The following is a 23572-nucleotide window of genomic DNA, read 5'->3' on the forward strand; positions in this document are numbered from 1 at the left end:
GTATTTACAGAATGCATGCTATCACTTTAAAATTGTTTAAAATTGTTCAAAATTGTCTATGAAACTCCAGTGTTTTTCTGATTAGGCGCTGCCTTTATAAGCATAATCAGCTTTCACCTGACCTGCTGTAAGTACGGGGTAATCCCGAAACGCGTCCTAGGTTGGGATGTGTGCTGGACCTTGTGCGGTATCTGTATTTTAACCCCTGTATGCTGTTGGCCCACGTTGGCTAATTTTTAACATTAAAGCGTATGTTTTTTTAGTGAGCTGCTCTGGAGTGTTTTTCTTTTTGATGACACACTTATGTGATGTCACACTCACATTACCATATTCTTTCACCCATGACACTCACGTGACACTCTCACGTTACCATATTCTTTACCCTTGACACACTTATGTGATGTCACACTCACATTACCATATTCTTTCACCCATGTCACTCACGTGACACTCTGATGTTACCATATTCTTTCACCCATGACACACTTATGTGATGTCACACTCACATTACCATATTTTTCACCCATGACACTCACGTGACACTCTTACGTTACCATATTCTTTCACCCATGACACACTCATGTGATGTCACTCTCACAATGCCATATTCTTTAACCCATGACACACTCCTATGATGTCACTCTCACGTTACCATATTCTTTCACCCATGACAGTCATGTGACATCACTCTCACATTACCACATCCTTTCACCCATGACACACTCCACGTCACTCTCACGTTACCATATTCTTTCACCCATGACACACTCATGTGATGTCACACTCACGTTACCATATTCTTTCACCCATGACACACTCATGTGATGTCACTCTCACAATACCATATTCTTTCACCCATGATACTCAATTGATGTCACTCTCACGTTACCACATTCTTACACCCTTGACAGTCATATGATGTCACTCTCACGTTACCATATTCTTACACCCATGAAAGTCATATGATGTCACTCTCACATTACCATGTTCTTTCACCCATGACACAGTCATGTGATATCACTCTCACGTTACCATATTCTTTCACTCATGACAGTCATATGACGTCACTCTCACATTACCATATTCTTTCACCCATGACACAGTCATGTGATATCACTCTCACGTTACCATATTCTTTCACTCATGACAGTCATATGACGTCACTCTCACATTACCATATTCTTTCACCCATGACACAGTCATGTGATATCACTCTCACGTTACCATATTCTTTCACTCATGACAGTCATATGATGTCACTCTCACGTTACCATGTTCTTTCACCCATGATACTCAATTGATGTCACTCTCACGTTACCACATTCTTCCACCCCTGAAAGTCATATGACGTCACTCTCACATTACCATGTTCTTTCACCCATGACACAGTCATATGATGTCACTCTCACGTTACCATATTCTTTAACCCATAACACTCATATGACTTCTCTATCTATTAAATAAAGACATTAATCTGGGTTGTTGTTTTTTTTACAGAAAGATATTTTTATTCAATGGTCTGACAGATATCACAGCTATCACAGAATCAAACACTTGGTTTCCACAACTGAGGCTCGTTCACATGCAGATACAGTACCAGCTGCCATTTAACATACATAGTCATTTCCCCAGACGGTTCTAAAGACTTAAATTCACATGGAAGCACAACAGCTTACTTATCTTCAGGACGTATATTTAATATCTCATATATATATATATAGAATTATTTATAACATATTTATATAAGGATATGCTACTACCAGACATGATACGTTCGTTACTGTAACCGAGAAGATGATTCATTTCATAGCAATGATCACATTTGATATATTTGATATGTGTGTAGCGCAACAAGACAAACAGTTTGTGACAGTCACACATCAGATAGCTAGGAAACAGGCAACAGTCTTAGCTCACAGTTCATAGTTAGATTTAGGGCTCTCGGGCCTCGATGGGCTGACCCTGGTAGATCTGATGTGAGTCATCGATAGAGAAGGGAGAGAAAACAAAAAAGAGAAAATATCAGTTTGGAAAAAAAAAACATAAAAAAAGGTTAAACAAGGTGGGAGCAAAACACCAGTTTGAATGACTTGTTACACCCTGTGGGTTACAGACCCCCATTACAGGGATTCAAGTCTAGTACAGGTTTGTAACGTTTGTTCTATGTGCTGTTGCGCCAAAGAGGTACCACATGGCTTTTGTTAGCAGCGTTCTAATGCCAATACATAGCCTAACTGCGTTATATAGCAGCGCACGGCAAGGTGGGTCTGGAAGACGCTAATCTACAATGCTCCCTTACACAAATATATTTCTCCTATTATACATTCTTGTCCTTTTTGTTCCCATTATTTTCCAGTTTTGTTCCAAGACAAATATTCAGAAAGGTTTAACCAATGTAAACAGGAAGGCGAAAACTAAAGTAAGTGTCAAGGAAAGGCATAAACAAGTGATTATATACACCATATATCTGGTGATAAACCGGTGGTTTATTTCATGCACTGTGGTACCACACTGGGAACTTTGGCAAAATTTTCAGATATGTATTTTTATTTTCTCAAAGCTAAGCCTTGATAAAAAGTCACCTAATGTCAGAACTAAACTGTAAACTTTGACATTTGTATTTTAGCATTAGGAGCTTTCAATTCTGCATAATATCCCATCTGAGAATAATAAAACTGATATTCAGAGTAAAATATCTAAATATCTCAACTTTAATATGACACTTTAAGACTTTTCAGTTTTTTCTCAATTTTTTTTTTTATATAATGTAATCCAATCACTGCTACTATATTGGAGCTAGCGGATGAGAATTCAGACCTTATGAAATAACCGAACATAATTATTGTATATAACAATTTTCTACCTAAAGAGTCTCAAAGTGCTTTTATGATAAAATATAAAAAATAAAAAATATGACTAGTGACGGGCAGCAGATGTATTAGCGTTTACAGTGAAAAACGTATTCAAACCAAGAAGAATTTATAACCCAAATCATAAAATGACGTTTTTATAGTGTTTACACATTGCTGCTACCAGCTAAATGCATTTTTTTTTATCCGATCATCTCTTATAGAAATTAATCCATGGGTTGTATAGATAAAATGATAGGATTACATTTTGAAAGCCAGAAGGATGAATATGGAGCACAGGAAATAAAAGAGCAGACTTCTCTGACGGTGCAGGAGTGTACAGTACAATACGTAGGCTGGACAGTGTTTACAACACAGTGAAGTAGATGTGAGCTCTGCACCATGCCTTGGAAGAGGTGGAATGACTTTTTGGGAGGGTGAGGGGGAAGGAAAAGCCGTGTTCAGCAGTCACGCCTTCAATAATTAATCTAATAAGGACGGGTCGGCAGGTCGGATAATGGTTGGACGTGTAGGTGAGGCGGGAGCCTTCCTGCTGAATGAGAATAAATAAAAAGAAAATAAAAAAGGACAAGAAAACATAAAGCATGATTAACATTGTTCACAATATGAAGGAGTCAGCCCACGTTCCCCATCAGCTGCAGATATGTTCTATTATGTGAATCTTCTGTGGTTAATTCGCTGATTTTACACATTTATTAATTCAGCCTCCTTAGAAACCTAAAGGGAGACCGTCCTCATTGTTTGTCACCACATTACACGTCCCTTCATTGGCAAAGCTTTGTGGTCATGGCAATGGTTTAAATAAGATCCGTCGTGGGATCAAGATTGTCTGTGACATTTTTAAAAGGGCTGAAATCAGTGTGTGAGGCGTTTTACTGTACATCTCTGTGTATACTGTGGGTATAATGTAAATGATTACTTTACACAGCACTGGATGGCATGTGTCACTTTTGTCACATTACAATAGTAAAATTACAGGGGGATTGTGGGTTTATTATACATGCATAAACAGTGTTTTAATTATATGTATTTTATTGTATAATGCTAAAATATGTAATTTAAAGGGACAGGAACCCAAAAATGTTCTTTCATGATTCAGATAGAACAGTTTTCTAATTTCCTTCTATTATCAGATTTGCTTCATCCTCTTGTTATCCTTTGCTAAAGGAACATTGTCAGCTAGCTGAACACATCTAGTAGTTAGCCAATCACAAGAGACAAATGTGTGCAGGCACCAATCAGCAGCTAGCTGAACACATCTAGTTAGCCAATCACAAGAGACAAATGTGTGCAGTCACCAATCAGCAGCTAGCTCCCACTAGTGTATGATATGTGCATATTCTTTTTCAACAAGGGTTACCAAGAGAACGAAGCACATTTGAACATAGAAATTCATTTACAAGTATCTTAAAATCACCTGCTCTATCTGATTCTTGCAAGGTCAATTTTGACTTTCCTATCCCTTTAAAGGGACATTCTACTCCAGAATCTTATTGTTTAAAAAGATAGATAATCCCTTTATTACCCATTCCCGAGTATTGCATAACCAACACGGTTATATTAATATACTTTTTACCTCGTTGATTACCTTGTATCTAACCCTCTGCAGATTGCCCCCTTATCTTAGTGCTTTTGACAGACTTGCAATTGGTGCTGACTCATAAATAAGATCATGGGAGCGAGCACAATGTTTATCTATATGGCACACACGAACTAGCAGTGCCTAACTGTGAAAAACGGTCAAAATGCACAAAGATGCAGCCTTTAAGGGCATAGAAATTAGCATATGAGTCTATATAGGTTTAGCTTACAACTAAGAATACCAAGAGAACAAAGCAAATTTGATGATAAAAGTAAAGTGAAAAGTTGTTTAAAATGACATGACCTATCTGAATCATGAGTTTAATTTTGTCTAGATGTTCTCTTTAAGTCTTGTGATTTTAAAAATTGTGGGGGGGTTTCCCGGAAGAATATTCAGTGTTTATGATATTAGTATTTCATAGCAGACAGCAGATGCGACTTTCTAGTTTTCTTTATTTATTGCCGCCATAAGTTTTCATTGTCCTGAACCTATTATAATATTACATGCCCACTGTAACAAACGTGTGCGCAGGTGAGTCAGATGTAATCAGTAAGACCACGCCCCTGTACTTGTGCGCAGGTGAGTCAGATGTAATCAGTAAGGCCACGCCCCTGTACTTGTGCGCAGGTGAGTCAGATGTAATCAGTAAGGCCACGCCCCTGTACTTGTGCGCAGGTGAGTCAGATGTAATCAGTCAGACCACGCCCCTCTACTTGTGCACAGGTGAGTCAGATGTAATCACTCAGACCACGCCCCTGTACTTGTGCGCAGGTGAGTCAGATGTAATCAGTAAGACCACGCCCCTGTACTTGTGCGCATGGGAGTCAGATATCATCAGTCAGACCGCGCCCTTGTACTTGTGCGCAGGTGAGTCAGATATGATTAGTCAGACCACGCTCCTCTAGTTGTGCACAGGTGAGTCAGATGTAATCAGTCAGACTGCGCCCCTGTACTTGTGCGCAGGTGAGTCAGATATCATCAGTCAGACCACGCCCTTGTACTTGTGCGCATGGGAGTCAGATATCATCAGTCAGACCACGCCCTTGTACTTGTGTGCAGGTGAGTCAGGTATGATCAGTCAGACCACGCCCCTGTACTTGTGCGCATGGGAGTCAGATATCATCAGTCAGACCACGCCCTTGTACTTGTGCGCAGGTGAGTCAGATGTAATCAGTAAGGCCACGCCCCTGTACTTGTGCGCAGGTGAGTCAGATGTAATCAGTAAGGCCACGCCCCTGTACTTGTGCGCAGGTGAGTCAGATGTAATCAGTCAGACCACGCCCCTCTACTTGTGCACAGGTGAGTCAGATGTAATCAGTCAGACCACGCCCCTGTACTTGTGCGCAGGTGAGTCAGATATAATCAGTAAGACCACGCCCCTGTACTTGTGCGCATGGGAGTCAGATATCATCAGTCAGACCGCGCCCTTGTACTTGTGCGCAGGTGAGTCAGATATGATTAGTCAGACCACGCTCCTCTAGTTGTGCACAGGTGAGTCAGATGTAATCAGTCAGACCGCGCCCCTGTACTTGTGCGCAGGTGAGTCAGATATCATCAGTCAGACCACGCCCTTGTACTTGTGCGCATGGGAGTCAGATATCATCAGTCAGACCACGCCCTTGTACTTGTGTGCAGGTGAGTCAGGTATGATCAGTCAGACCACGCCCTTGTACTTGTGCGCATGGGAGTCAGATATCATCAGTCAGACCACGCCCTTGTACTTGTGTGCAGGTGAGTCAGGTATGATCAGTCAGACCACGCCCCTGTACATGTGCGCATGGGAGTCAGATATCATCAGTCAGACCACGCCCTTGTACTTGTGCGCAGGTGAGTCAGATATGATCAGTCAGACCACGCCCCTGTACTTGTGTGCATGTGAGTCAGATATCATCAGTCAGACCACGCCCCTGTACTTGTGCGCAAATGAGTCAGATATGATCAGTCAGACCACGCCCCTCTAGTTGTGCACAGGTGAGTCAGATATGATCAGTCAGACCACGCCCCTCTAGTTGTGCACAGGTGAGTCAGATATGATCAGTCAGACCACGTCCCTCTACTTGTGCGCAGGTGAGTCAGATATGATCAGTCAGACCACGTCCCTCTACTTGTGTGCAGGTAAGTGAGATCTGATCAGTCAGACCATGCCCCTCTACTTGTGCACAGGTGAGTCAGCTATGATCAGTCAGTCCATGTCCCTCTACTTGTACGCAGGTGAGTCAGCTCTGATCAGTCAGACCACGCCCCTCTACTTGTGCACAGGTGAGTCAGATATGATCAGTCAGACCACGTCCCTCTACTTGTGCACAGGTGAGTCAGATATGATCAGTCAGACCATGTCCCTCTACTTGTGCACAGATGAGTCAGATATGATCAGTCAGACCACGCCCCTCTAGTTGTGCACAGGTGAGTCAGATATGATCAGTCAGACCACGTCCCTCTACTTGTGCGCCGGTGAGTCAGATGTAATCAGTCAGACCATGCCCCTCTACTTGTGCACAGGTGAGTCAGATGTAATCAGTCAGACCATGCCCCTCTACTTGTGCACAGGTGAGTCAGATATGATCAGTCAGTCCATGTCCCTCTACTTGTGCGCAGGTGAGTCAGATCTGATCAGTCAGACCACGCCCCTCTACTTGTGCACAGGTGAGGCAGATATGATCAGTCAGACCACGTCCCTCTACTTGTGCGCAGGTGAGTCAGATCTGATCAGTCAGACCACGCCCCTCTACTTGTGCACAGGTGAGTCAGATCTGATCAGTCAGACCACGCCCCTCTACTTGTGCACAGGTGAGTCAGATATGATCAGTCAGACCACGCCCCTGTACTTGTGCGCATGGGAGTCAGATATTATCAGTCAGACCACGCCCTTGTACTTGTGCGCAGGTGAGTCAGATATGATCAGTCAGACCACGCCCCTGTACTTGTGCGCATGTGGGTCCGATATCATGAGTCAGACCACGCCCCTGTACTTGTGCGCAGGTGAGTCAGATATGATCAGTCAGACCACGCCCCTCTAGTTGTGCACAGGTGAGTCAGATATGATCAGTCAGACCACGTCCCTGTACTTGTGCGCATGTGGGTCCGATATCATGAGTCAGACCACGCCCCTGTACTTGTGCGCAGGTGAGTCAGATATGATCAGTCAGACCACGTCCCTCTACTTGTGCACAGGTGAGTCAGATATGATCAGTCAGACCACGTCCCTCTACTTGTGCGCAGGTAAGTGAGATCTGATCAGTCAGACCACGCCCCTCTACTTGTGCACAGGGGAGTCAGATATGATCAGTCAGACCACGCCCCTCTACTTGTGCACAAGTGAGTCAGATATGATCAGTCAGACCATGTCCCTCTACTTGTGCACAGGTGAGTCAGATGTAATCAGTCAGACCATGCCCCTCTACTTGTGCACAGGTGAGTCAGATCTAATCAGTCAGACCACGCCCCTCTACTTGTGCACAGGTGAGGCAGATATGATTAGTCAGTCCACGTCCCTCTACTTGTGCGCAGGTGAGTCAGATCAGTCAGACCATGCCCCTCTACTTGTGCACAGGTGAGGCAGATATGATTAGTCAGACCACGTCCCTCTACTTGTGCGCAGGTGAGTCAGATCTGATCAGTCAGACCACGCCCCTCTACTTGTGCACAGGTGAGTCAGATCTGATCAGTCAGACCACGCCCCTCTACTTGTGCACAGGTGAGTCAGATATGATCAGTCAGACCAGTCCCCTGTACTTTAGCGCAGGTGAGTCAGATATGATCAGGCAGACCACGCCCCTCTACTTGTGCACAGGTGAGTCAGATATGATCAGTCAGACCACGCCCCTCTACTTGTGCGCAGGTGAGTCAGATGTAATCAGTCAGACCACGCCCCTCTACTTGTGCGCAGGTGAGTCAGATATGATCAGTCAGACCACGCCCCTCTATTTGTGCGCAGGTGAGTCAGATGAGATCAGTCAGACCATTCTCAGAGCATCTCTAAACTATAGTAATCACAAAACACCTCTACACTATAGTAATCACACAACACCTCTGCACTTTAGTAATCACACAACACCCCTACACTATAGTAATCACAAAACACACCTACACTATAGTAATCACACAACCCCTCTACACTATAGTAATCCTACAACTCCTCTACACTATAGTAATCACACAACCCATCTACACTATAGTAATCACACAACCCCTCTACACTATAGTAATCACACAACACCCCTACACTATAGTAATCACACAACCCCTCTACACTATAGTAATCACACAACCCCTCTATACTATAGTAATCACACAACCCCTCTACACTATAGTAATCACACAACACCCCTACACTATAGTAATCACACAACCCATCTATACCCCTCTATACTATAGTAATCACACAACACCTCTACACTACAGTAATCACACAACACCACTACACTTTAGTAATCACACAACACCTCTACACTATAGTAATCACACAACACCTCTACACTACAGTAATCACACAACACCACTACACTATAGTAATCACACAACACCTCTACACCCCTCTACACTATAGTAATCACACAACACCTCTACACTACAGTAATCACACAACACCACTACACTTTAGTAATCACACAACACCTCTACACTATAGTAATCACCCAACTCCTCTATACTATAGTAATCACACAACCCCTCTACACTATAGTAATCACACAACACCCCTACACTATAGTAATCACACAACCCCTCTACACCCCTCTATACTATAGTAATCACACAACACCTCTACACTACAGTAATCACACAACACCACTACACTTTAGTAATCACACAACACCTCTACACTATAGTAATCACACAACACCTCTACACTACAGTAATCATACACCACTACACTATAGTAATCACACAACCCCTCTACACCCCTCTACACTATAGTAATCACACAACACCTCTACACTACAGTAATCACACAACACCACTACACTTTAGTAATCACACAACACCCCTACACTATAGTAATCACACAATCCCTCTACACCCCTCTACACTATAGTAATCACACAACACCTCTACACTACAGTAATCACACAACACCACTACACTTTAGTAATCACACAACACCTCTACACTATAGTAATCACACAACACCACTACACTATAGTAATCACACAACACCACTACACTATAGTAATCACACAACCCCTCTACGCTATAGTAATCACACAACCCCTCTACGCTATAGTAATCACAAAACACCTCTACACTTTAGTAATCACAAAACACACCTACACTATACTATAGTGTAGAGGTGTTTTGTGATTACTATAGTGTAGGTGTGTTTTGTGATTACTTAAGTGTAGAGGGGTTGTGTGATTACTATAGTGTAGAGGTGTTTTGTGATTACTAATCACACAACCCCTCTACACTATAGTAATCATACAACCCCTCTACACTATAGTAATCACAAAACACCTCTACACTATAGTAATCACACAATCCCTCTACACTATAGTAATCACAAAACACCTCTACACTATAGTAATCACACAACACCTCTACACTACAGTAATCACACAACACCACTACACTATAGTAATCACACAACCCCTCTATACTATAGTAATCACACAACCCCTCTACACTATAGTAATCACACAACACCCCTACACTATAGTAATCACACAACCCCTCTACACCCCTCTATACTATAGTAATCACACAACACCTCTACACTACAGTAATCACACAACACCACTACACTTTAGTAATCACACAACACCTCTACACTATAGTAATCACACAAAACCTCTACACTACAGTAATCACACAACACCACTACACTATAGTAATCACACAACCCCTCTACACCCCTCTACACTATAGTAATCACACAACACCTCTACACTACAGTAATCACACAACACCACTACACTATAGTAATCACACAACACCACTACACTATAGTAATCACACAATCCCTCTACACCCCTCTACACTATAGTAATCACACAACACCTCTACACTACAGTAATCACACAACACCACTACACTTTAGTAATCACACAACACCTCTACACTATAGTAATCACACAACACCACTACACTATAGTAATCACACAACACCACTACACTATAGTAATCACACAATCCCTCTACACCCCTCTACACTATAGTAATCACACAACACCTCTACACTACAGTAATCACACAACACCACTACACTTTAGTAATCACACAACACCTCTACACTATAGTAATCACACAACACCACTACACTATAGTAATCACACAACACCACTACACTATAGTAATCACACAACCCCTCTACGCTATAGTAATCACACAACCCCTCTACGCTATAGTAATCACAAAACACCTCTACACTTTAGTAATCACAAAACACACCTACACTATACTATAGTGTAGAGGTGTTTTGTGATTACTATAGTGTAGGTGTGTTTTGTGATTACTTAAGTGTAGAGGGGTTGTGTGATTACTATAGTGTAGAGGTGTTTTGTGATTACTAATCACACAACCCCTCTACACTATAGTAATCATACAACCCCTCTACACTATAGTAATCACAAAACACCTCTACACTATAGTAATCACACAATCCCTCTACACTATAGTAATCACAAAACACCTCTACACTTTAGTAATCACACAACACCTCTACACTATAGTAATCACACAACACCTCTACACTTTAGTAATCACACAACACCTCTACACTATAGTAATCACAAAGCACCTCTACACTATAGTAATCACACAATCCCTCTACACTATAGTAATCACAAAACACCTCTACACTTTAGTAATCACACAACACCTCTACACTATAGTAATCACACAACACCTCTACACTTTAGTAATCACACAACACCTCTACACTATAGTAATCACACAACCCCTCTACACTATAGTAATCACACAACCCCTCTACACTATAGTAATCACACAACCCCTCTACACTATAGTAATCACAAAACACCTTTACACTATAGTAATCACACAACACCGCTACGCTATAGTAATCACAAAACACCACTACACTATAGTAATCACACAACACCTCTACACTATAGTAATCACACAACACCCCTACACTATAGTAATCACACAACACCCCTACACTATAGTAATCACACAACACCTCTACACTATAGTAATCACACAACCCCTCTACACTATAGTAATCACACAACCCCTCTACACTATAGTAATCACAAAACACCTTTACACTATAGTAATCACACAACACCACTACACTATAGTAATCACACAACACCACTACACTATAGTAATCACACTACACTATAGTAATCACACAACACCCCTACACTATAGTAATCACACAACACCTCTACACTATAGTAATCACACAACACCTCTACACTTTAGTAATCAATCACAAAACACATTTCATGTTCTTAAAATTCTCCAACTTGCTTCTTACTTTTGTCTTTTTAGAACACCCAAAAGGCACTTTCCCCGGAAGATTTTTCACGTTAATCAGTTTGCACAGTTCACATGTTAATAAACTAGAATTATTATTGTTTGCTTAATTAAAAGTTCAGATCATACTCACAAACTATAAAAACATGCGCACAATAAACAAGACCAGTAATGATGAGTCTGTAGGTTTAACAAGTTAATTCTAACATTAATCACATTTATATGAAATTTTTAATTGCACATGACTTGATATTATTGTAAAGAAAAAGTCACGTATGTTTGTCAGTCATCAGTAATGAACGTCACGTGTAACATTCACTCTGGCCTCATTTCTTTTAGTTCTGTGGTGATCTCTGAAAATGCCTGTGAGAACCTACATGAAAACCGTACCACACACCTCCTTGTTACATCAAAAAGTACCGGAAGCCCAGAAATACTGGAACAAATCAGTGACTTTTGGGGATCTAGGCCTATGTTAGTTGACTTATGTGGCTCTTAAAAGCTACCATTACTTTACTTTGAGATGTTGGACAGTCTGAAGTTGGCGACCATAAAGTATTGTGTAATGGAGTACAGCCAGTACCACTAGAGAGGTCTCCCGCACGTCATGTTTATTATGGTGCAAAGGCAGTTACAGCAAATCCACAAAACAAGACAATCACCAACACAACGGCATGCACAGAGCAAGCGGGCAGAGGTGGGGTGCCACACATTGAGCTGTCTGGGACAAGGGGTTGGGAGAGTAAGGCGACTGCATGACCGTGTTGCCAGGCAGAGTTTATATTGTGAAAACAAGCACCATAAACCAGAAGCAAAAAAAAAAAAGAGCGGTGAGACTAAATGAACAGATATATGAGAGCTAGTGGGGATACGTGCAGGATGGATAAAAACAGGACACATAGGCAGGTGGCACAATACATCAGCAATGCAAAGTCATCAGTAAGGGACAAGGGAAGATACAGTGAACCAGAAGTAGCTCAAGCTTGGTAAACCAGCGACCAGGTCTTCCTAACCCTCATCTGATCTACTGAGGTCTTCTTAACCCTCATCTGATCTACTGAGGTCTTCTTAACCCTCATCTGATCTAATCTACTGAGGTCTTTCTAACTGGCATCTGATCTACTGAGGTCTTCCTAACTCACATCTGATCTACTGAGGTCTTCCTAACCCTCATCTGATCTACTGAAGTCTTCCTAACCCTCATCTGATCTACTGAAGTTTTCCTAACCCTCATCTGATCTATTGAGGTCTTTCGATCCCTCATCTGATCTACTGAGGTCTTCCTCTCACCTGATCTACAGGGATGTTCCTAAGTCTCATCTGATCTATTGAGATCTTCCTAACCCTCATCTGAACTGCTGAGGTCTTCCTAACCCTCATCTGATCTAATGGGATCTTCCTAACCCTCATGTGATCTATCTGTATATTATTAACCCTAATCTGATCTACTGGGATCTTCCTAACCCTCATCTGATCTATTGGGTTCTTCCTAACCCTCATCTGATCTACTGGGGTCTTCTTAACCCTCATCTGATCTATTAGGGTCTCTTAAAACTCATATGATCTACTGGGGGCTTCCTAGCCCTCATCTAATATATTAGGGTTGTTCTAACCTTCATGGGATCTACTTGGATATTCTAAACCCTCATCTGATCTACTGGGTTCTTCCTAACCCTCATCTGATCTGCTGGGGTCTCCATAACCTTCATCTGATCTATTAGGGTCTCCTAACCCTCATTTGATCTACTGGGGTCTTACTAACCCTCATCTAAACTACTGGGGTCTCCATAAACCTCATCTGATCTATTAGGATCTCCTAACCCTCATTTGATCTAATGGGGTCTTCATATCCCTCATCTGATCTACTGGGGTCTTCATATCCCTCATCTGATCTACTGGGGTCTTCTAACCCTCATATTAACAGCGGGGGTCTTCCTAATCCTTATCAGATCTAATAGGATCTTCCAATCCCTCATCTGATCTACTGGGATATTCTTAACCCTCTTAAGATCTACTGGGATATTCTTAACCCTCATCTGATCTACTGGGGTCTTCTTAATCCTCATTTGATCTATTAAGGTCTTCTAATCCTCATCTAATCTATTGGAGTGTTACTTACCCTAATCTGATCTATTATGGTCTCCTAAACCTCATTTGATCTACTGGGGTCTTCTTAGCTCTTATCTAATTTATTAGGGTTGTTCTAACCCTCATGTGATCTACTGGGATATTCTTAACCCTCAGCTGATCTACTGGGGTCTTCCTTACACTCATCTGATCTACTGGGATCTTCCTAGCCATAATTTGATCTACAACAAACTGTTTCCCCTATAATAATGTCTCTCTCACATATTGTCAGTCAGTTGTGTTACTGAATTATATGAATAGGGTATTTATATAAGTAGAGCATGTCAGTAGCTATCTGTTGTCACATAGATGTTACATGATTTAAACATAGTGGGCTAGATTAGTGGTGCACTAACATTAGCACAATTGCGCAATATGGAAATTATTATTATCATTTATTTATATAGCGCCGCCAAATTCTGTAGCGCTGGCCAAATTCCGTAGCGCTGGCACTCATATTCCAAGTTAAAAGTTAACATGACTGCACAAGCACAAACTTAATTTGTGCTTGTTGAGTTGTGTGTGTGTGTATATATGTATGTATATATATATACTGTATATATATTGTATATATATATATATATATTTGTGTGTGTGTGTGTATATATGTATGTATATATATATACTGTATATATATTGTATATATATATATATATATATGTGTGTGTGTGTGTTTATATATATATATATATATATATATATATATATATGTACACACGTGTGTATGTACTGTATGTATGTATATATATATATATATATATATATATATATATATATATGTATGCATGTGTGTGTGCATATATATGTGTGTGTGTATGTATGTATGTATGTATGTATGTATATATATATATATATATATGTATGCATGTGTGTGTGTGCATATATATGTGTGTGTGTATTTATATATATATATTTATATATATGTGTGTGTGTATATACATGTGTATCTATATGCATGCATATATACACATATAAACAGATGTTTATACATAAATACATATGTATATATACTTTGGAGCCTTTTCCACTCAAATACTTGAAAAGGAAAAAAAAAATTTTTGAATAAATTTGTAATATTTAATAATGTGTTTATGTATTTACTGTAAATATTTTTCATTCCAATGTTCTAGACATTCATATATATATATATATATATATATATATATATATATATATATATATATATATACATACATACACACACATGTATATATATATATATGTACACAGTATATATAGATATATAGATATATAGATACACATTTTACAAAGAAATCATCAGATACATATAGAAATATCTATAAAAAAAACAAAATTTATGCTTACTTGATAAATTATTTTCTTTCCTGGCATAGAGAGTCCACGAATCCATTCAATTACTGTTGGGAAATTCAACTCCTGGCCACCAGGAGAAGGCAAAGAGACCCCAGCAAGCTTAATTATCCCTCCCCTTCCCATACTCCCCAGTCATTCAGCTGAGGGAATAAGGAAAGAGAAAGAGTAACACTAGGGGTATAGAGGCGCCTAAAGGTTATAAAAATAAAGGCCGCCATAAAAACAAAATAGAGAGTGGCGGGCCGTGGACTCTCCATGCCAGGAAAGAAAATAATTTATCAGGTAAGCATACATTTTGTTTTCTTTACAATGGCATGGAGAGTCCACAAATCTATTCAGTTACTGCTGGGAAACCAATACCCAAGCCAGAGAGGACACAGAATGGATAGGGAGGGAGAACTAAAGACAGGAGGACCTAAACTGAATGCACCACCGCTTGAAGCACCTTTCTCCCAAAAGAAACCTCAGCTGAGGCAAAGACATAAAATTCGTAAAATTTTAAATAGGTATTTAAAGAGGACCAAGTGGCCGCCTTAAAACATTTTTCCATGGAATCTTTGTTCTTAAAAGCCCAGGAAGAAAAAACAGCATGGGTAGAGTGAGCCGTAATCCTCTCAGGAGGCTGCTGTCTCATAAGCCAAACGAATGACACTCCTCAACCAAAAAGAGAGAGTAGTTGCAGTGGCCTTTTGACCCTTGTGCCTACCGGAGTACACCACAGATAGGGCAGAAGATAGTCTAAAATCCTTACTTGCCAGGAGATAGAATTTTAGAGCACGAACCACATCCAGGTTGTATAACAAACATTCCTTCTGAGAAGGATTAAGACATAAGGAAGGAAATAAAATCTCCCGATTTATATTGCGGTCCAAGATCACCTTGGGAAGAAATCCCAATTTGGTACGTAGAACCGCCTTATCCGCATGGAAAATAAGATAAGGGGATCACACTGTAAGGCAGATAATTCTGAAACTCTACGAGCAGAGGAAGCAGAGGAAATAGCCAACAAAAACAAAACTTTCCAAGACAACAGTTTAATATCAACAGAATGCATAGGCTCAAATGGAGCCTGCTACAGAATATGAAGAACTAAATTAAGGTTTAAACACAGGTCTGATTCTGACCAGGGCCTGAACAAAGGACTGAACGTCCGCTAAATTGGCTAACTTCTTGTGTAACAACACTGAAAGGGCAGAGATCTGTCTCTTCAGAGAACTGGCTGACAAACCTTTCTCCAAACCGTCTTGGAGAAACAACAGAATACGAGGAAACCTTGTGCCAAGGGAAACCTTGAGGCTCGCACCAGGATAGATAGGTGCGCCAGACTTTATGGTACATCCGGCGAGTCACCGGCTTACAAGCCTGAATAAGAGAGTCAATGACCCTATCTGAAAAACCTCTTTAAGACAGGACTAAGCATTCAATCTCTATGCAGTCAGCCTCAGAGAATCTAGATTGATGAAGAAACGGACCTTGAAGTAGAAGGTCCTTCCTCAGTGGCAACCTCCACGGAGGGGAGAACGACATCTTCACCAGATCTGCAAACCAAGTCCTGCAAAGCCAAGCTGGAGCAATTAGGATCACGGAGGCCCGCTTCTGTTTTATGCAGGCTTTAACCCTGGGAAGAAGTGCAAATGGAGGAAAAATATATATCAGACTGAACTCCCAAGGGACTGCTAACGTGTCCACCAGTGCCTCCTGAGGGTTCCTCGATCTGGACCCGTATTTGGGCAGCTTGTGATTGAGACGAGACACCATGAGGTCTATGTCCGGAACACCCCACCTGAGGGTTATCATGGAAAACACCTCTGGATGGAGGGCCCACTCCCCTGGGAGGAACGTCTGTCTGTTTAAATAATCTGCTTCCCAGTTGTCCACTCCCAGGATATGAATGGCTGAAATGTGGCAATTGTGGGACTCTGCCCACTGAAGGATGCTTCATAGCTAGAGAACTCCTTGTCCCTCCCTGATGGTTGATATAAGCAACATATGTTATGTTGTCCGATTGAAATATGATAAACCGGACAAAACTCAGTTGAAGCCAAGCTGTCAGAGCATTGCAGATAGCTCTCAACTCCAGAATATATATAGGGAGGATGGACTAATGCATAAACCAGGATCCCTGAGCTCTTAAGGGACCCCAATCTGCTACCCAGCCTGAGAGACTGATATCCGTAGTCACAATCTCTCAAGCTAGTCTCAAAAAGCACATGTCTTAAGCCAGATGATCCGGACAGAGCCACCAAGAGAGAGATTCTCTTGTGAGGTTGTCTAGGACGATCCGCTGAAACAGGTCCGATTGATCTCCGTTCCATTGTCTGAGCATACATAGTTGGAGAGGTCTCAGATGGAAGTGAGCAAAAGGAATATTGTCCATGGAGACCACCATGAGACCAATTACTTCTATGCACTGCGCCACTGAAGGGCGTGCAGAGGACTGAAGGGAAAGACAGGCAGAAAGAAGTTTAGACTGCCTCACATCTGTTAGAAAGATCTTCATGGAGACCGAATCTATGATAGTCCCCAAAAAACAGACCCTGGTATTTGGAACCAGGGGAATCTTGTCCAGATTTATCTAGCACCCGTGAGCGCAAAGAGAGGAAAACAGTGAGTCTGTGTGAGATCTTGCCAAATGAAAAGAGGGAGCCTGAACCAAGATATTGTCCAGTTAAGGTGTCACAGCGATTCCCTGAGATCAAAAGGAAGGGCTACTAACTAAAAGTGTTTGTCTAGAAAGCAAACCGCAGAAATTGAAAATGTTCTCTGTGAATAGGAACATGGAGGTATGTGTCCTTCAGGTCTATAGTGGTCATGAACTGACCCTCCTGGTCCAAGGGAATAATGTATCAGATTGTCTCCATCTTAAAGGATGGAACCTTGAGGAATCTGTTGACGCACTTTTTATCCAAAATAGGGCGACGAAAAGGTTAGAATAAAACCCTAAGCCCTGTTCTGCCAGAGGGACTGGAACAATCCCTCCTAGGGAAAAGAGGTCCCTTACACAACATAAGAATGCCTCTCTTTTTACTGGATTTGAGGATAGTCTTGATAGGAGAAATCTGCCTCTTGTATCCTCAGGAAACCAAATCCACTGCCCAAGGATCCGGTACATCATGAATCCAGGTGTCCCAAAAGAAGGAAAGTCTGCCCCCTACACAATACGGTCCTGGATCGGGGGCCGTCCCTTTATGCTGTCTTGTTTTCAGAGACAGGCTTCTTGGACTGTTTGTTCTTGTACCAGGGTTGGTTAGGTTTCCAGGAACTTTTGGGCTGGTCAGGCGTGGAGGAGGCCGAGGATTTCTGTCCTTTGAAATTGCAAAAGGAACGGAAATTAGAAGATTCACAACCTTTGGCCTATTTTTCTTATCCTGAGGAAGGAAGACCTCCTTCCCTCCAGTCACCGTGGAGATAATGGAATCAATTCCAGGAACAAACAAAGAATTCCCCTTAAAAGGAAGGGAAAGAAGTCTAGATTTGTAAACAATATCCACTGACCAGGACTTTAGCCACAAAGCTCTGTGGCACAGAACAGCAAGACCAGAAGTCTTAGCATTCAAATTAACAATCTGCCAATTGGTATAGCAAATAAAGGAATTGGCTAACTTCAACGCCTTAATTCTGTCCTCAACCCTCAATGGAGTCTCTTAAAGAATCAATTCAGATAAGGAGTCACACCAATATGACACCGCTCCAGTGACCGCCGATATACCTGCCACAGACTGCCATAACGACCTTGATGGAGGAAAATTTTCCTTAAATACCCCTCCAAATTCCGAACCATGGGGGCCTTGAATGAGGTACTATCCTCCAGAGGAATAGTAGTGCTCTTGGCCAGGGTGGGGATAGCCCCCATCTACCTTAGGAACAGTACTCCAAAGATCCAAAACAGAGTCAGAGACTGGAAACATCTTCTTAAAAATAGCAGATGGGGAAAAAGGGATACCCGGTCTCTCCCATTCTTTAGAAATTATGTCAGACATACAGTCCAGAACTGGAAAAACTTCCAGAGACTTAGGTTTGACATCAAAGCTTACAAGCTTTAGGAGCCTCAGATGTTGTGGGCTCCTATACATCCAAAGTAGCTAGTAAAGGGACACTGAACCCAAATTTTTTCTTCCGTGATTCAGATAGAGCATGCATTTTTAAGCAACTTTCTAATTTACTCCTATTATCAAATTTTCTTCATTCTCTTGGTATCTTAATTTGAAATGCAAGAATGTAAGTTTAGATGCCAGCCCATTTTTGTTGAATAACCTGGGTTGTCCTTGCTGATTGGTGGATACATTCATCCACCAATAAAAAAGTGCTGTCCAGAGTTCTGAATAAAAAAAAAAAGCTTAGATGCCTTCTTTTTCAAATAAAGATAGCAAGAGAACAAAGAAAAATTGATAATAGGAGTAAATTAGAAAGTTGCTTAAAATTGCATGCTCTATCTGAATTATGAAAGAAAAAATTTGGGTTCAGTGTCCCTTTAAGTAAAAAACAAAGGTGTTCAAGCCTAAACCTGAAAGTAACCTCCTCTGATTCTACTGGGTTGTCCAAAGCAGATTTAGAATCAGAGATCTTACCTTCAGAGGCCGCTGTGGTATGGTCATCCTCAGATATTTGAGATAAACTGACTAAAGCAGCCTTGGCGTTAGACAAGATTCCTGATTCAGAGGAAACATGTTTAGTCTTTCTCTTCCTCTTACCTGCAATAGGTAAGGAACTCAGAGCTGCAGAAACAGACAAAGTAAGCTGTGCCGCAAAGTCTCCTGGTAAAAATACTCCCCCAGAAAGAGACTGAGCTGAGCCGCAGGGCACTGCCGGTGCAACTACTAGGGACGGGGACTGAGTAGAGAGATGAGGCTTGTCAAGGGCAACAGAGTCGTGAGAGGTAGAGGACTCTAAAGGGGTTATTTAGAAACAGAACTTTTATTGTTAGTCTGCAACATGGATGATAAGCATGTGGAACATAACTGAGCAGGAGGGATCACATGGGCCTCTTCACAAAATAAACATTTGTATAAATGTAAAGAAATATCAGAACCCTTGTCCAAAGTATCCTCCATACTGGAGTAATAGGAATTCCCACAGGAATAAAAAACTTAAATTATGCTTACTTGATCATTTTCTTTTCTTCTGACAGGGAGAGTCCAGCTGCATTCATTAATTTTGGGAAATACAGAACCTGGCCACCAGGAAGAGGCAAAGACACCCCAGCCAAAGGCTTAAATACCTCCCCCACTTTCCTCATCCCCCAGTCATTCTGCCAAGGGAACAAGGAACAGTAGAAGAAATACCAGAGTGACAAGGTGCCAGAAGAATAAAAAATAAGGTTACCCCATAAATAAAAACGCGGATGGGGAGCTGTGGACTCTCCCCGTCAGAAGAAAAGAAAATTATCAGATAAGCATAATTTAAGTTTTTCTTCTTAAATGGGGAGAGTCCACAGCTGCATTCATTACTTTTGGGAAAACAATACCAGAGCTATAGAGGACACTGAATGCAAAATGGGTGGGAACAAGAGGCGGCCCCTTCTGAGGGCACCCCAGCCTGAAATCACCTAAAGCCCAACAAAAAAACTGCTTCACCAGAAGCAGAAGGACCAAACAAAAATGGAAAGGACCAAGTAACTGCCCATCAGTTAAGACCAACAAGGCCCTTGCTAGAGACCGCCCAGAATCACTAGACTCCACTGAGCACAAAGGCCTCCGAGTAGACAAAGCCCTGCAGGCTCCGAGTCCACACAGAAACACACACCCGACCCGAGGGAAGGGGGGACCTCCCCATACTCCCGAAAAGGAAGAAGAAGAAGAACTCAGATACAATAGTCCAAAAGGACCACTGGACAACAACTAGGGCAATAAAGAACCCCGAACATAACTCCCAAAGCGCAACCAAGGTTGCAACAGTACAAAAACTGCATAGAGAACGAACCCTACCGACCAAGCAAAGGTAAGGGAGGAAAAATCCCAGACCACTATCTGAATGGAAGTTCAAAGGGTCAAGTAACGCCCCAATCCTGGAAACCTAGAGGGACAAGATAGACCCCCTTCCATACATAGGGTGCAAACCCGCACTCAGGATAGAGCGACGAGGAATAAAACAACCCCCGGGAACCGCTAAAAACAGCACCATAATATCTAAGTATGCTCCAGATGAAGCCACAGGCTTCCCTCTGCAAAAGAGGTCACGGCAGACGCGAGCCACCAACACTAGCCAAAGAAAGCTAGGAATCTGCACCAGAACTCTCCCAGAGGAAAAGCTCAGAAGAAAAAAGTGCAGAGCAACTCCCTCCCAAGAGACAGGGAGGAAAGGATAGCACCCAAAAACCAGTAGAGAAAGAGCTACCTGCTGAGGGAAGCAAACACGGCAAAACCTCCCACCTAAGGAAGGCCCAAACAATCTAACAATGATACGTGGTCAAGGTTTAACAGGGCCGTCAGATCCCTGACCCCCACTCCGAGGTAACGGACCCAGCACCAAAGAAACTGGCAAAGTCTGAAAGGACAAGGGAATAAAAAGTTCCCCGAATCACCAAGACCCTCAGGAATGAGGAGGGGATCCAGACCCCCCAAGTACTAGCTCGGGTTCCCGAACCCAGACACAGATCCCTTCCCAATAGAAGGGGCACTCCTAAAAAAAAAGGAGTCCCCATACTGAGACTACAGAAACGGCATGACACCAACCCGTCACATAACATCCTGCACGCAAGGCAGGGAGGACCCCCTGAACAGAGGAAGAGAAGGACCTCCGGGCACCAGGCAGATACTGTGGTATGCCCAGTCTTCCCCCAAAAGGAGGGGAAATGCAAAGATAACCGCTCACCCGCCTACAGGCATGGAGCGTAAAGCTGTAGATGACGTCAAAAGGACAATACCGATTGAAAGGAACTATCCGACCACTACAGCCGGCCCAAAAGAATTCCAATTCTCCGTTAAAAGAAGAAAACCCAGCCGAAGAGACAAGAGGACATTTCAGAACCGGAAAACTGGGCCGTCCAGATCCATCTAAGAGATCAGGAAACAGAAAAAACCCAAAATGTCCAGTCAAAGACAAGGATCAGGCCCATAAAACCAGACACCCGGAACTGGCTTCAAACTAATAACCCCTAAGGAACCCACGGGTTACTCCATCCGGAGAAGACCTTGCATTATAGGTGATGCAATCACAACCGCATCCAAGGGACCTTGGACACTGAACGTTCACGTAAGTATCCCAGAGACTGGGAGCTTGACCCCTAAATGCTTGAGGGACAATAAGTCTAAAGACTAAGGAAAAACTTACAAGAGAGCAGCGCTCAGAACCTAGAAATCTAGATCGAGAAGATTAGTAGTCTCCAAAAATCCTCTCAGGATCAATATCCTGGGAACCCCTACAGCTGAAGGAGTTTACGAATGAACGAGCATTCCAAGTACTAACCATGCCCGACCCTGCTTATCTCCCGAGATCAGACATAATCTGGAGCATTCAGGGTGGAGAGGCCGTAGGCAACCTAAACGCCTAGCAGGGGAAAGAGACAACACAATCTCCAGAGCTCCAAAAATATGGAAGCAGCCGAGATAGCTTAGGGGGAAACAAAAGGGCCAAAAACCAGAGCTTCCAGAAAACAGATGTCCAGAAACCCAGCCCCACTGAAGGGGAAAAAGCAGCACAGCAACCCCGACCCCATAATGAGGAAGTATAGTCGCCAAGGATTCACAACGGACAATCCAAGAAAAAGAATACCAAAAGAGGAGACGAGAATCGCCACCTAACCTAGTACCACGGATATCGAAAGAGTCATCTGAACTTGCAACCCCATCGGGAAGAAAACTCTAGTTCCGAGGTCAAAGGACCTCAGGAACCCCCAGAGCAAGCCTTAGCAGGATCCGACCACGGTAACCCCGCCAACAATCAAGAACAGGACAATGAGGACTAAGCCCAATCCCCTCCGATGCCCCACCCAAAGGAAAAACAAAGATCAGCCTAACGTCTAGGAACAGAAGGCCTCCTATAACATATAAAATCAGGAAAATCAACTCCTCACAGAGTTAGCACCTCAACTGGGCCAGCCAGTTATAACGGGCACCACATAGTTGATATAGACATCCAGGAACAGAAAACTAGTGCCCGACCAGGATCAGCCTGATATATAGGGCACCACGGAACTGTCCAATTCCACAGAAAAGTCGAATCCCTAGTAGGAATAGACAAACAAACGATAGACATAACAATGTCCTAACACAAATTATCA

The 23572-nt window shown here is 42.2% G+C and overlaps 1 protein-coding gene across 3 annotated transcripts in view; it reads right to left on the minus strand.

Moving 5' to 3' along the window:
* Positions 1–1479: 1479 nt before the first annotated feature.
* The window catches only part of DNM1 (dynamin 1), a 318929-nt gene continuing 296836 nt past the window's right edge, over positions 1480–23572 (minus strand). Inside the window, exon 20 of one of the 3 annotated variants that reach the window (XM_053695682.1) lies at positions 1480–1971. In XM_053695682.1, coding sequence (XP_053551657.1) covers positions 1914–1971 — 58 coding nt within the window. In that variant the 3' untranslated portion in view covers positions 1480–1913. Of the gene's footprint in view, positions 3403–23572 lie in introns of all 3 variants that reach the window. The other 2 variants (XM_053695681.1, XM_053695680.1) reach the window with 2 other exon arrangements.

This window comes from Bombina bombina, chromosome 12, assembly GCF_027579735.1.
Source record: "Bombina bombina isolate aBomBom1 chromosome 12, aBomBom1.pri, whole genome shotgun sequence".
Taxonomy (NCBI): Eukaryota; Metazoa; Chordata; class Amphibia; order Anura; family Bombinatoridae; genus Bombina; species Bombina bombina.